This window comes from Arachis hypogaea, chromosome 13 (genome assembly GCF_003086295.3).
Source record: "Arachis hypogaea cultivar Tifrunner chromosome 13, arahy.Tifrunner.gnm2.J5K5, whole genome shotgun sequence".
NCBI lineage: Eukaryota > Viridiplantae > Streptophyta > Magnoliopsida > Fabales > Fabaceae > Arachis > Arachis hypogaea.
In genome coordinates this window covers 54083968-54099346 of record NC_092048.1, presented here as the reverse complement: position 1 = coordinate 54099346, position 15379 = coordinate 54083968, and the positions used below count along the sequence as shown (strand labels likewise).

General features: G+C 32.5%; 1 protein-coding gene across 1 annotated transcript; it reads left to right on the top strand.

Annotated features, from left to right (window-relative positions):
- The first annotated feature begins 9676 nt into the window (after positions 1–9676).
- On the top strand, positions 9677–13511 carry LOC112738375 (C-type lectin receptor-like tyrosine-protein kinase At1g52310). Its single transcript, XM_025788806.3, has 5 exons — positions 9677–10140; positions 10222–10264; positions 10731–11150; positions 11391–11952; positions 12721–13511. The coding sequence occupies exons 1-5, from the start codon at positions 10057–10059 to the stop codon at positions 13250–13252; spliced, it is 1641 nt and encodes a 546-aa protein (XP_025644591.1). The 5' UTR covers positions 9677–10056; the 3' UTR covers positions 13253–13511.
- Positions 13512–15379: the final 1868 nt, after the last annotated feature.

Genomic DNA, 15379 nt, shown 5'->3' with positions numbered 1-15379 from the left:
TTTTTTTAGTTAACGAATTATTTGTATTTTTTATTATGTAATTAATTTAATGAATAAGTTTTATTATTATTTTCATACTAAAAAAAATATCAACTTATATTATTCTTATATTTAAATTGAGGTCAATTAATTTAGTTTTTATTTTCATTTTAAATTTTATATTTCAATTAGTGAACTCCAAACTTGATATGATTAAACTTATCACAATAAACATTAACGATAAAGCAACTTATTTTTATATGCGATTCATCATTTATATTCTATAAATATATATTATGAATATTGGTGCACTCTAAAAAATGCTAATTTAAATATTAAGGTCAATTAACCTATCAGTTATGTTCAATTTTAATTATTAAAAAATATCTTTAATAAAAGACGTTTTAGGCATCTTTATTTGAGTGGCTCCCTTTTTATATAGGACATCTTTTGATTCTGTTAAATACAAAAATAGCAAATTGTTTCATCTCTGAATTTAGAGATAATTACATTCCCCTACGAGATGCTAAAATGAGACTCCCTCCCCTCTATTTAGAGATAATTATTCTTTAATAAATAATTCTTTTATTGATTACATTGTATTTTTTAAAAAAATTAATAATTAAATATTTTTTTGTGAAAAATACCCTTCAGTAATTTCTTAATTAATAAATTATAACTTTACCAAAATTTTTGTTATCAATTATTTTATATTTTACTATTAATTTTTCGATATCTATATATATTATTTTATCATTAAATAAAAAATTTTAGTAAGATTATTTTTTACCATCAACATATAATAATTGTTATGCATATTAACAGTGATAAGATTTTTTTATTTACTATTACAATAATATTTATTGATATCAAAAAATTAATAGTAAAATATAAAATTAATTATTAACAAAAATTTTGGTAAAATCATAATTTAATAATTAAAAAATTATTGAAGGATAGGTATCTTAGAAAAAAATAATATAATTATTAATTTCTTAAAAAGTATTTTAATAAAAATACAATTTAATCAATAAAAAAATAATTTATTTAAAGACTATTTTGGTAAACAAAATTTAATGATAATCAATAAAATTTTTGCTAATAGGTATTTTTTCAAAAAATAATTTTTTCTTCGTATAAAATGAATAAAGTTAATATTAGTTAACACAAAAATTTAAAATATATTAAAGAGTAGATTTTTTAAAAGTTAGAAGGGAAGAGAATGTACATTTATAAAATAGAAGGGAGGGGAATGTAATTTTAGCATCTCGTAAAGTAATAGAGTGAAATTTTCTCTTGAATTTATTGTAACATACTCTCTAAGGATTTTACTTATTATTATTATTATTATTATTATTATTATTATTATTATTATTATTATTATTATTATGATCATCATCATCATCGAGTAATAATCTTATTGTGTCATGTGATAACGTTGATGTTTTAGTCGTTGCTCATTGTTTCTTCAGAACCAGGCCCTATAGCAATAATTTTGGTGGACGCTGCTAGGGTTTTTTTGGATGATAGGAGAAGACTGACCCACATCAACAACTAGAGTGGTTACCCCCACTCTTTTTTGGAACAAACCTGAAGGCCCAACAAGCGCTAACGGGACCCTCTAAAATGAGAACCCCATTCTAAATTGTGCACTCCAGCCGGCTGACCCAGCCCTTCGATCAGCTTCCTTAGCTTTCTCAGCTATCTGCTTTCAGCCATACATAAATAACACATGTCCACAGCAAATTCAATAAAGACAAAAATCTGTAAATCTGTATGAATAAGTATCTTTACACTAGATGAACCCTTAATATAATGAACGTATGAAGGATATTGTTTTCGTTGAGCTTTCTTAGGCATTTAATTTGTAAGACCTTGAATTTTTTAAAATTAAATAATAAATTATATATAATTTATTATATTATTTAAAATTATATTTTTAGAGATTTTTATATATAAATTAGAAAATTTTTTATTTATAATTTAAAATTTTCATAATAAAAAAATGAAAATTTTATATTCTTTAATTTGAATATATTGATTTTGAACCTTATTTTATGAATAAAGAAAAATTAATTTAATTATCTCTAAGTTTTAAATTAGAGTACTCAATTGAAAATAATTTGTAAATTGAAGAAGAACCAAAAGGAGAACGACGCCGGAGCTACCATAGCCGCCATCGAGCCCGTGTCTCTGTCACTGTTGAGCTGCTCCTGCCACTATTGAACTGCACCGCCATTGTCGTTGCTATCTGGGTTGTCATCGGCGGAAGTCGCCGCTGCTGGAGCTCGCTAGAACCATCGCTGGAGCTGCGGTTGCTTCGTTCTTGGTTCCTTTTTGTGCAGTAAGTTGTTTTGTCTGAAAACTTTTTTAGTTGCTATTCTGTTATATGTTTATGAGATTTTGCAACGATAATGTCTTAGGGTTGAGCTACAGTTCTTGCATACTACGTTTAATGGCTGTTGCTACTGTAGGGATGATCAGAATTGATGTCGCTGCTGCAAAATACGAATAGAAACAAAGTTTGTTACGTAGTTAAGTCGCGATCGAGGTAGGGGCTCTCTCTTAAAACTCATATTATTTCCAAAAATTATTATAACTGGATATTGAAATAAAAAATATATTTTTGTGATTATGTGAGTCTTATGGGTTAAACTGAATGATTTTGGATGGATGTAATTATCATCTGATTGATTTATTGATTGATTAAGAAGGCTGAATATTCTGATTGTTGATTGAGTTTGTTGAGTTGGTTGTTGTTAAACTAGTTGCTGGTACGAAATTTATAACCACAAACTAACCGGCAAGTGCACCGAGTCGTACCAAGTAGTACCTTAAGTGAATGAGGGTCGATCCCACGAGGATTGATGGACTAAGCAACAATGGTTGATTAATTTACTTAGTTAGACAAGCAGAAAATGATGTTTTAAGAGTTCAAATGCATTAACAATAAATTCAGAAAATTAATAAAGCAAGCAGTAAACATGTTGTGAAATATGTATGGAGAAACAGTTAAGGCTTTAGAGTTATCTATTTTCTGGATTGACTTTTCTTACTAACTATTTTAATCATGCAAGATTTAATTCATGGCAAACTATATGTGACTAAAACCTAATTCCTTAGACCTTTTTAGTCTCCTCTAAAATTCATCAACCGCCAATTTCTTGGTCACTTAATTCCAATTAGAGGGTGAAGTTCAATTCTAGTTTATATGCCACAGAAATCCTAATTACCCAAATATAAGAGGATTATATGTCACGTTTCCTGTTAAGTCCAGATAATTAGAAATTTAGGAGAATATGTTTTCAAGCTGTTGTTTAAGTAAAGAGCTTTTCCAAGTTATACGAGAACTCAATTAGAACTAAGGTCATACTTCCGTTCCACCTAGATTCATAAAATAAAGAATGAAAACAATTCTTGAATTCAGTACATGAATTAAAATAAAAAAAATAATAGTATCAATCCATACAATAGACAGAGCTCCTAACCTTAACAGTGGAGGTTTAGTTGCTCATGGTTCAGAGAGAAAACTAAGATTCTGAAAAACTGTAAATTGCGAAATGAGGTAGAAGAGAAAAAAAAAAGTCCGAAGGCTGATTCTTTTCCCTTTTATATCAAGTCCTAATTAATGTAAAATATAATTTCTAAAACTAAATAATATCTTTTCATATTTTTAAATAAAATAAAGTTTAATCAGAATTAAAATATAATCTTCATGCATCTTCAATTGATGAATGGGCTGATTAAAATAAAGTTTAATCAGAATTAAAATATAACCGTTGAGGCATGCTGGAGACTTCTGGATTGGCGAAGATCCTTTGTTCTCGGGATTCTGTTTGGGGTTATATATCTTGTTTAGTTACTTTTATCTCCATTAAATAATACAAACTGTGATGACTCCTTCTAGAGGGGATTTTTGGAGATTAGATTTCTGTATTTGTGTCCCTTTGGGTTTCCTTTGGGGTTTTCCTTATTCTATCATATGTATATATTGCTATGCTCGGACCGGTTATCTTCGCAGCCGGATTTTGAGTCTTGATATTCCTGTTTTTGATACTCCTTTATATATATGATCTCGCGTTCGCTTATCCTTTACTCGTTACGTTATCGATCGGAGTGTTGCGCTTTCGAGTTACGGTTTTTGTTTACCCCTTTTTTCTACAAAGGCTCCTAGTTATAATCAATTATTCATACTACTATACGTACTAAAATTTGGTTCTAGAGGTCGTAATACCTTGCCATCTCTGAATTATGAATTAAGCATAAGTCTCTGTATGGTAGGGTGTTACAGGTTTGGTAATGTATATTTTTGTAAGTTGTTTGGAAATTATTAAACTCTGAAAATTCTAATTGACGTAGAGAATTCTGGACTAAATGCTGTTTTTGATCGAAATAAATTGAGATTGAAAGTGAGAGTTTCTGAAAATGAGGGAACCCGTAAGGGTGGCAAAATCCAAGTTTTAGAGAAGATACTGTCAAAAATTTTATAAATATTTAAGTGGATTTAAATCATGGGTGATTGATTGGTGAAATGAAATGGTCTTTAAGTCTCTTTTAAGGGGAAGTCTTGAACTAAAGAAATGATTTTTTTTTACAAATTTTGGTTTAAGGATTATGTTTTGAGGAGTTTTAGAGAAAATTAACTTAATAAAAGTGAATTGGAGATTTAACTTACTTTGGTTTGGTTAATTATAAAAATAATTATGATTTGGGTATTTAATTGAATGGAAATGAGTTTTAGTGAATTGATATGAATTAAAAAATGGTGTTTTGAGGATTTTACTAAAAAATAAAGTAATGTAAGTGTGTATTTAAGAATAAAGGATTTTTGAGTCTTTGAAAAAAAGTTTTGGAGCTTGAACGAGAAGTTAATGTATTTGAATTTTGACTTAGCGAAACGAAATAATTTCTGAGTCCTTTGGGAATGTTTAAAACTTAAGAATGAAATTGAATTCGGTTTTGGGAAGTAGGTTAACTCAAAAATGACTTTATTTGATTGATCTTAATGACAGAGTTACGATTTGAGGACTACAATGAATTTAAAGTAATGAGATTGATTTTTGAGAAATTTTGTAAGTGCGATTAAAGAAAAAAGTTTTATGTGTGAATGCTTGAATGCCATTTTGAACTGTTAAACTTCTTTGATGAGTTGTAAACTCCTGTAACCTCCCTATGGAGTCTAAAAACTATTTTGAAATCTTTGAATATGATGGGGGTGGATATAACAGATTAAACTAAGTAATTTTCCTAATAAGAATCTTGTTAAAGGAAATATGATTAAAGAAAGTATGTGATATTAATTGATTGTTTGGCAAGGACGGTGGTGCTATATTGCTTGCTCAGTGTGTTGTGGATTCATGGGGATGGTGGTTTTATTCCACCCACGGTGAGGACAATGATGTTATCCCGCTCACAGTGTGAAAATGATTATCCTCGTGATAAATGTGAATATATAGAATTATGACTTCGATTACGATTATGATTGAGCTTGATTATGATTCTAAGCATGATTGATTGTGAATATTATTAAAATGTGATCACTGAATTAGCAAGGACGATGGTTTGTTCCACTTGCGTGCCAAAATCTGGGTATTATCCCACTTGCGTGATATGATTTTTAGCATAATCTCATGAGGACGACGATACATAATACTCACTTGAGATGTTGTGCATACAACTTAGTGGGGATGATGATACGTAACGCCCACTTGAGACTGTTTTGGCACCTGCACCAGGAAAGGACGGAGGTCTCACCCGCTTGTCCGTGCTTGCGGTGTGACAGCGGAGACGACAATACGTAACACCCACTTTCTCTCGGATGGAAGGTGAGACGACACCCTCCGTTGATGTGAGACGACACTCTCCGTTGTTTGGCATGGTTTATACCTCCAGGAGAAGGTGAGACGGCACTCTCCCTTGAGATAATAGTACCATGATTTGTATAACTCCTCCTCGGGATGCGCACCAAGAGATTGATCTGGGGTGTCAACCAAATTTTGTGTCAGGTTTGGCAGAAAACTGACACGTGAGCTCATGGCCAGTAGGATAAACATGCATCATACTGAATTTGTTTTCATTTGCTTGGGTCTGCATAATTACTTGGTTTGCCTAATTGACATTCAATTCTGTTAACTACTAATTGTACTACTTGTTATACTTGCTCTTTTTTGCGATTGTTTGACTGTCCGTGTGGTTGTGACTCGTGGTTTCGGATTGTCGTGATTTCCGTATATTTTGGACTGGAGGCCGTGATGTGATATTATGTTGGGTCAAAGGCTGTTATGTGATTTTGTGTTGGGTCGGAGGCTGTTATGTGATTTTGTGTTGGGTCGGAGGCCATAATTTAGTTATGTTATATTGGATGAATCAGCCGCAAGTTTGGTGAAATTGCTTCGTCGATATATGAAATGAAATACTATGATATATTTGTTTTGATTGGAGTCTTTATAAGTTGAAATATAAATATGAATTTTGGGTAATTAACTTTTGATCGGTAAGATTCATAAGACGAGCGATAATCACTACGGTTGAATCCGATCCTCCTTTTATATATATATATATCCTCTTGTGACAATTTCTAAAACTCTTCTAGTCAGACCATGTGGTTAGATTCTCATCCCCTTACAGCCCTCTGTTTTTCTAGAAATGGACAAGAGGCCCGTGAAGACGTTTCTGAATGAATATTTCAGTTGCGCTGTATCTGGTTTTAATGCCTTAGTTATTATTTTCCTCGCTATTATTATTATTATTATTATTATTATTATTGTAAATAGGGATAAAAGTTGTAATGAGATATGTATGAAGTTTGGCATGTTACTGTATGAAGGTTTCTTTATATATATGTATGTATGTGTGAGAGATGTTGTATAATGAAAGAAAAGAAAAAATATTTTCGACTTTTCACACAAAGTAAAATGCGGTTTTCAGTTTAAAGGCTCCTACTATGTAAAGATATATTTAAAGTCGTCATAATACTCCTCACTATCAGAGTGGCGCAGCCAAAAGCGTGACATTCTGGTAGTAAGAATATTACAGACTTAGATTGAACTGCAACATAACTTAAGAACTTTTGATATTCTACTGATCTTCTCAGACAAGACTCATATTGGATCTTCTCAGTTGCTGCTACTGCATTCGTGCTGGTTGTTGCGCTGCCCAAATCCTTCAATCCTTTTTTGATGATTCCTTTGAAGCTTCACTCCATATCTTTACACCAAATCCAGACCCAAAGACCCAAAGCTCTCTTTCTTTACATACGCCATAGGAGTTGTAGATTGAAACTGCAATAACCCGCTGTTTGGATGTTTTCCACCGTGACTACCACACCATTGTAGGAGTTTGATGACATTGATGCCCACTTGTAGAACCAGGTATCTATCACCACCGGTCCTCAATTGGATTGGCTGCTGAGATACCTTGTCCGATGGTCTGTCCGCCGCCATTTTGATATTCAATTGTGTCTCATCGCCATTCTGCTAATTTTGGGTTATGTTAAGATAATATGAAATTTTTGTGGATATCCCATAAATACTTCTATTATATGAGGCCAATCTTTGAATCCAACATTTTTCATAAAAATTATTGAAAAAAAAAAACTAAAATTGAAGCCTTCCAGCCCGCCATTCGGGGGTATGTAGGAGAGGTGCAGAATTGCCACAATAAACAGGGCAAGATGGGATGGGGTGGGCTTCTGGCAAGGCGGTGCGGCTAACCCGCTTGCTACCGTTAACTTTAAATATTCAACTAACTTTTAAGAGAACAGTGTTATTGTTCCATATACTAAACGTTTATTGGCACCAAAAATACTTGTTTTATAAGTGTGTCCTTGCAAACCCTTTTTAGAGTAGTTTCTCTCTCATTTATTACAATTACAACGTGAAGCTACCATAAATTAAAAAAACACAAATACAAATAAAATGCACTTATTCTTTATATATTTTAAGAAATAAAATAATAATGAAAAGAAATTTTTGTGAATCTTTAGTATTCTTTGTGTAATACTATGATCAAAAGCGAAATTTTGGTGAAGATTCAACATTATTTGTTTTAGTAAAGAAAAAATCCACTAAAAAATTTAGTAAAATTATTACTTGAGTAAATTCCTAAAGTGATTTTTTCAAAGTCACGTCATTCACTAATTTAGTCTTTCATATTTCAATTGCACATAATGATTTCTAAAATTAAGTTCCGGATACCATAATGATCTCTAATTTTTTCAGACATTGAGTCGGCGATAATAAACTGATATTGTCTTGTCACGCTGGACAATGACAAGATTGTTATTTTTACCTAATTTAATATCTTTCTCTTTATAGCCCTCATTTATTTCCATTTGTGACTTCTTCTTCTTCTTTCCATCTTATCTCATCCCACATCCCTTCTCTCTTCTCTTCTTTAGTGAAAACTATCAGTATCAATATTCTACTGCATCACACCCCCCTTTTTTTTTTCTTGATTCACATACTTAAAAGCGAAAAATCTTAGATGACTATTGTACTCCATCCACCCTAATTTCCTGGAAGTACTAACCCTTTTGATACCTTGATTTCTATTATTCTTTTTTTTCATCTCAAAATGCACTACTTTACACTACTATTACAACTCTATTCAATCTCATATTTACAACTAAAACATAAATCTTACATGATCATGTATTTTATAGAACCATAGATTAAATCCTAGAATAATCCAAGTTTAATAATAATAATAATAATAATAATAATAATAATATAAAGAATTATGATTATTATATACGAAATAGAATTGACTTTCCTTTTCTTTTTTAATATTCCTATTGAAAGCCTTGTTATTTACCCAGAACTAGGGAGTTCTATGGCATAGGAATCCAAAGAGCGCTCATTATCATCATCATTCATTGTGGTGCCAAACATACTTGAACGATCATAAACACTATCATCAACTCATAATGCTTTGATAATGAGATTGTGACATGACTAACATTATCATCATGATTATCATAGTTTTTCCAAACTCAAGTGTTGTCATTTCAGTTATGAGCTTTAAGAGAATGCTTCAATAAAAATAGAAGAAGGAGATGAAATAGAGCTCACAAATAGAAATGAATTAGGTTATAAAGGAGAGAGATCAAATTGGATAAAAATAAAAATTTTGCCATGTTGGTAAGCTGTTGTAGCGTTTAGCGTGGTAAGATAGAGCCAGTTTATCATTTTGTTCACTGATTCAATACCGAGAAAGAATTTAAAAACTAATATGATGTCTGAAAGTTAATCTAAAGGATTAATATAGCACAATTAAAATTTGAAAGATTAATTAAATTAAAAAATAGCACGAATCTAAATGACCACTTTAAAAATTTATTCTTCATTAAATTTTACTATTTATCAAAGATATTTTTATACTCTTTTGCTATAAATATAAGATCTCAAATACAAAAAAAATTAGAGAAAATTTTATAAGAAAATAAAATAATGCAAATACTTTTTTAAATATATTAAAAATATTAAAAATTAATTATTAAATTAGTCATTATTTATTTATATTTAAATATATATTTAATTTATTTTTAATATATATTTTATATTTTTAATATATATTTTATATGAATAATTAATTTAGATATTAATTTTTAATATACATATAATATGATTGAATATTTTTACTTTTTATTATAAAGATTTAGCAAAAAATATTTAAACTATAATTGTGTAGTGATCTAGAATAATTAAGGCTTTCGAAAAATGAGGGCATTAAATTGCACCTGCAAAGTTTGTCTCATCGAACGTAGCGGGCCTGGCTTACTGTGCCATTAGTAAGCGGATCTGATGAATTTTTTTGTGAGAGCAATTACACACTGCACCTACCCAACTAACCAACCATAGAAAAGTAATGACGAGCAGAACGCAAAAGAAAAGAAATAGCAAGGAATTGAAAGAAGAGGAGATTTCTCAGTAATAGCACTCACTCAAGTCATACTTGGAAAATGAAGTCTTCAACTTCTCCTGCTCCATCTTCTTCTTCTTCTTATTTGTTTAGGGTGCACCCTTTGCAGATAGTGTAGTTTGTTAATTGAAGATTGCAAAACCCTTTTTTTTTGTGATGGAAGTGAAACCCATAGCTTTGAAGTTACTAGTCCTTACTGTAGCATTTCTGGCTCTTCTTCTTGGACTTTCCTCCAGTGCAGTGAGTCACTGATTGTTTTTTAATAAATGAATTTGGGGAAAAGCTGAAAGTCTATTTAACAAAGATTTGTTTTGCTTGTAGGCACTTAATGAGACTTGCGGTTCGCTCAATCGAGATACTGAAGGTATGATCACTTTGTTACTTATTGTTACCACTATATGCTCGATAATTTATTTTATTTTAAGGCTCTAGGTCATATTTAAGAAAAGTTGTTTCGGAAGAATATCAAGTAATTTGCTTGTGTAATGATGTTCTTATATTGCAAGTTTGCAACATGTGAGTGATTTAATTGAATGCGAACGAAAAGAGATTTAAGCATAAATTGGCTAGGGTTAGACATGATTCATGACAGGATGCAATGGAATCTCATTTTTCAAACTTCTTGTGCATTTATCTTATAGCATGTTTTGAAAGGGAAGGGTATACACAATGCTTCTCAGCTTGTAATTTAATATGTATTGTTTCTAAATTCGAATCCACTTCATCTAATGGTGTTTCAAGTTACATGGTGATTGCAGTTTTAACTGTAATTTATCTATACTATTCATGCTCTGCCATTCAAATGTTTTGTTTCCTTTTTTTTTTTCCAGCACCATGCCCAACTGGTTGGGTTATAGATCCTAATAAGACCAAGTGTTTTCTCCATGTTGGGAGGCCTCAATCTTGGAATGATTCAGAGACCTGTTGCAATAAGTATGGTGGCCATTTAGCATCACTGGTATCGGTTCAGGAGCTACAATTTGCTCAGAGTCTATGCGGTGAATATATAAATAATTGCTGGATTGGTGGAAGAAATCTCAATTCTACAACTGGTTACCAATGGATGTGGTCTGACAATTCTCAATGGAATCAGTCCCTTTTTCCCTTGACTGATGTTCCAACCAACTGTAAACCATCTTGTCGTGTGAATAGAACGAATGATTTGTGTGCATTAATGACTAACAACTCAAAATCTCTCTCGAGTGAGAGATGCGATAATCCTCATTCTTTTGTATGTGTACTTGATATAGGTATGCTCCTCTTATATGCCTTTCTGGCAATTCTCATCTTACATTCGCTATGTATTCTTTATTATAAATGTTTTTATTCTCTCACACAAACGGTTTTGTCTATCATTCTTTGTTCATGAGAAATATGTTGCATTGTTGCTTATGCTCCTCTTTTGGTATTTCTACACCATGATGACTTTGCTATCTATTTTTTAATCATCATTGCTTGCTAAAATGTGTACTATTTTTGTCTAATCACAGGTAGGAAATGTAACCATATGCATTGCCACAGGGAATACCTTATCATCCTTTCAGTTGTGAGTGCATTGATACTCTCGATAACATTAGCCGTGGTGGTTTGGCTCCTTGTATATAAACAGGGAAAGAAAAGAAGGCGGTCTAGAAAGCTATCTGACCCAGCAGCTTCTCTTCCATCATGGAAAGTTTTTACCAAAGATGAATTAAGGTCTATTACAAAGAATTTCAGTGAAGGTAACCGTCTTGTTGGGGATGCCAAGACAGGTGGTACATACAGTGGGGTCCTACCAGATGGCTCAAAGGTTGCAGTTAAGAGATTAAAGAGGTCAAGCTTCCAACGTAAAAAGGAATTCTATTCAGAGATTGGCAGAGTTGCAAGGCTCCACCATTCAAATCTAGTAGCTGTGATGGGGTGCTGCTATGATCATGGTGATCGATATATTGTTTATGAGTTTGTAGCTAATGGGCCCTTAGATAAATGGCTACATCACATACCAAGAGGTGGCCGTAGCTTAGACTGGGCTATGAGGATGAAAATTGCCACGACGCTTGCGCAAGGGATTGCGTACGTTCAAAATATACTTTTTCTTTGATAACTTAGTTACTTTCCACATGTTAATCTTGAACATTCCTTTCTTTACATCTAGATGCATGTTTTCACCTTAATTAATGAAAATCTTCTTGAAGATTGAAGTTTCCCTTTTTCAGGTGCTACTATAGGTCAGTTTCACTTGATTGTTGCACGTATTCTGTATAATCTGTACTCAATTACCACCTTGGGTCATTTGTAAAATTGCAGATTAAATATTGGAACATTTTAGTTTTGTGCAATGGCTTATCATTGTTGAATATTCATTTGCTTTAGTGGAGTTGAGTACAGAACATCATCACTACTGGCCTGGTGAAGAAGAAATAGTCAAGTCCTTCTAATTTTTGATGGGGTTCTAGGTAGCACCAACCTTCAAGGTCTTCTAGAGAAAGTCTAGGTGATCAATAATTTTTTAGCCAACATGTAGCCATTAACCTGATTTTCACTCCATACTTGGTTAGTTGGTTTCTTTGTCTTTTCTTATGCTGGCTACAAAAATATTGGCCATGTAATGTGACTCTTATGGATAATGTGTTCCTATGTTAGCCTAACTTTTCCATGAAGCTGAAAATTTTGACCAGATTGTTTTTAGCATCTATCCATGTTCAGTTTCCTCTTAATGGTTTTTCTAGTTTTAATTCCCTCAAACGATTTCCTTTGATTATTCTGATTTTATTACAGACTTGGATTACCACTAAATTAAACAAAATTAAGAGGTATCTTTTCTCCTCATCATTTCAACAGGTTTTTGCATGACAAGGTTAAGCCACAAGTTGTGCATCGAGATATACGAGCTAGTAATGTACTGCTAGACGAGGAGTTCGGAGCACACCTAATGGGAGTTGGCCTATCAAAGTTTGTACCATATGAAGCAATGCATGAGCGGGAGCGGACCGTGATGGCAGGGGGAACACACGGATATCTTGCTCCAGAGTTTGTGTACCGAAACGAGCTAACAACAAAGAGTGATGTCTATAGTTTTGGTGTCCTACTACTCGAAATAGTCACCGGGCGCCGACCTGCACAACCAGTTGATTCCATGGGTTGGCAGAGTATATTTGAATGGGCGACGCCCCTCGTGCAAGCAAATCGCTACCCTGAACTCTTGGATCCTCATATATCATCATCATCTTCAAGTATCATTCCAGAGGCTAGCACCATTCAGAAGGTGGTGGACCTTGTCTATTCTTGCACACAGCATGTCCCATCTATGCGCCCTAGAATGTCTCACGTTGTTCTTCAGTTACAACAGTTCTCCCAACCACCTGCAAAGTAAAGCTAACCTAGTCATTTTCGAACGCAAACGGAGTATTTTCATTTTTCTTTTACATTTATGTATGTATTTTAAAGCTCCCTAAAGTTGGAATTAGCTTAGCTAAATTACTAACAGGGACCTAATGTCAGATTAGGTGAATTCTTCAGGACCCTTGTATTTGTATCCATATACATGTAGTGTAGGTGTGTTACTAGGGATGTACTTATGCTACCTTTTTCTCATTCTTATCAAATTACAATCATGGCCCATTAATATGAAACTGGAAAAACAATTTTATTTTATTACATATCTTGTTTCATTAGAAACAAGAAAGGACCACGTATATATACGCAGATTTTGTTTATTTTGTAACCAAGGCATTTTTCTAACTCCAAGATAATTAAATTCTTACAAGATATGATGTTTGCAATTTAATTTTGATCGATTTAAAATGTAAAATAAATATAATTTATTACAAACAACAAACAAACAACAAAGTTTTGTTCCACTAGGTGGGGTCGACTACATGAATCAAACGACGCCATTGTGCTTTATTATGTATCATGTTTACAAAGAGATTGTTTACATATAGATCTCGTTTGACCACCTTATGGATGGTCTTTTTAGGTCTTTCTCTGCCATTTACCCCTTGTCCATCTTACATCTCATCCACCCTCTTAATAAGGTGTTCTGTCGGTCTTCTTCTCACATGTCCAAACCACCTGAGACCCGATTCTACCATCTTTTCTACAATGGGTGCTATTCCAACTCTCTCCCTTATATCTTCGTTCTTTATTTTATCCAATCGCGTATGACCACTTATCCATCTTAACATCTTCATCTCTGCCACACTTAACTTATGTTGTGCTTTCCTTTAGCCGTCCAACACTCCGTACCATAAAGCATAGCTGGTCTTATAGCAATATGATAGAATTTTTCTTTAAGTTTTAAAGGTATTTTTTTGTCGCATATAAAATCAATGCACTTTGCCATTTTGACCAATCTGCTTGGATCATATGATTTACATTCTGTTCAATCTCTCTATTATCCTGTATGATACATCCAAGATACTTAAAACTTTTAATTTTTCGTAGGATGTTTTCTCCAATCTTCACCTCTATATTAGGGTTTTCCCTTCTCAGACCAAACTTACATTTCATATATTCCGTCTTGCTACGGCTTATTCGCAAACCATACACTTCTAGAGCTTCTTTCCATCAGTCCAACTTCTTATTTTAGGTCTTCCCTTGACTCTTTCATAAAGACGATATCATCGGCAAGAAGCATGCACCGTGGCATAGGCTCTTGGATGTGCTCTGTGAGTACTTTCAAGACTAATGTGAAAAGATATGGACTTAAGGATGATCCCTATTGTAATCCTATATCAATAGGAAATTCCTCTGTCACACCACCTTAAGTCTTCACACTAGTTGTGGCCCATCATACATGTCTTTAATTGCACGAATATATGCGATCCTTACTCTCCTCTTTTCTAAAACCTTCCATAAGACCTCCCTTGACACCCTATCGTACGCTTTTTCCAAACCAATAAACATCATATGTAGATTAAATCATTTTGATTTGAGTAATTACCCAAATTAGTCTTCAAGAATCTTAAAAGCGAACATTTTAGTATCCAAGAAAAAATAATACACAAAAATATTCGCAATGTTTTATTCCGACAGACAAATCAATTCTCAATTTATTTTCCAGCAGAGAATTTTAAAAGCGAACATTTTGGTCTCCAAGAAAAATTAATACACAGATCAATCCCCAATATTTTTCTCTGTTAGACATAACAGTCTCCCGTCCATAAGAAAGTAGTCTTCTCCATAATTTTTTGTATTTTTTAGACAAAAATAATAATAAATTTATTCATTAGATTCTTATGTATGTATTTATAATATAAATGTATGTATTTATAATATAAAGAATTTTTGCATAATATATATATATATATATCCTATAGATTCATTGTGGTCTTGAAATTTGAGAAAAATGAAAACAGCAACCCTAGTTGCTATCTCTATATCTGGTTTACTTGTAAGTTTTACTGGGTATGCTTTATATACTGCTTTTGGGCAACCCTCTCAACAACTAAGAGATCCATTCGAAGAATACGGAGACTAGTTGAAGTAATGAGCTCCC

Coding starts and splice junctions, on each gene's coding strand:
- LOC112738375 (XM_025788806.3), top strand. CDS start 10,057: ATGGAAGTGAAACCCATAGCTTTGAAGTTACTAGTCCTTACTGTAGCA. Junction 10,265..10,730: donor GCTCAATCGAGATACTGAAG/GTATGATCACTT, acceptor TTTTTTTTCCAG/CACCATGCCCAACTGGTTGG. Junction 11,151..11,390: donor TGTATGTGTACTTGATATAG/GTATGCTCCTCT, acceptor GTCTAATCACAG/GTAGGAAATGTAACCATATG.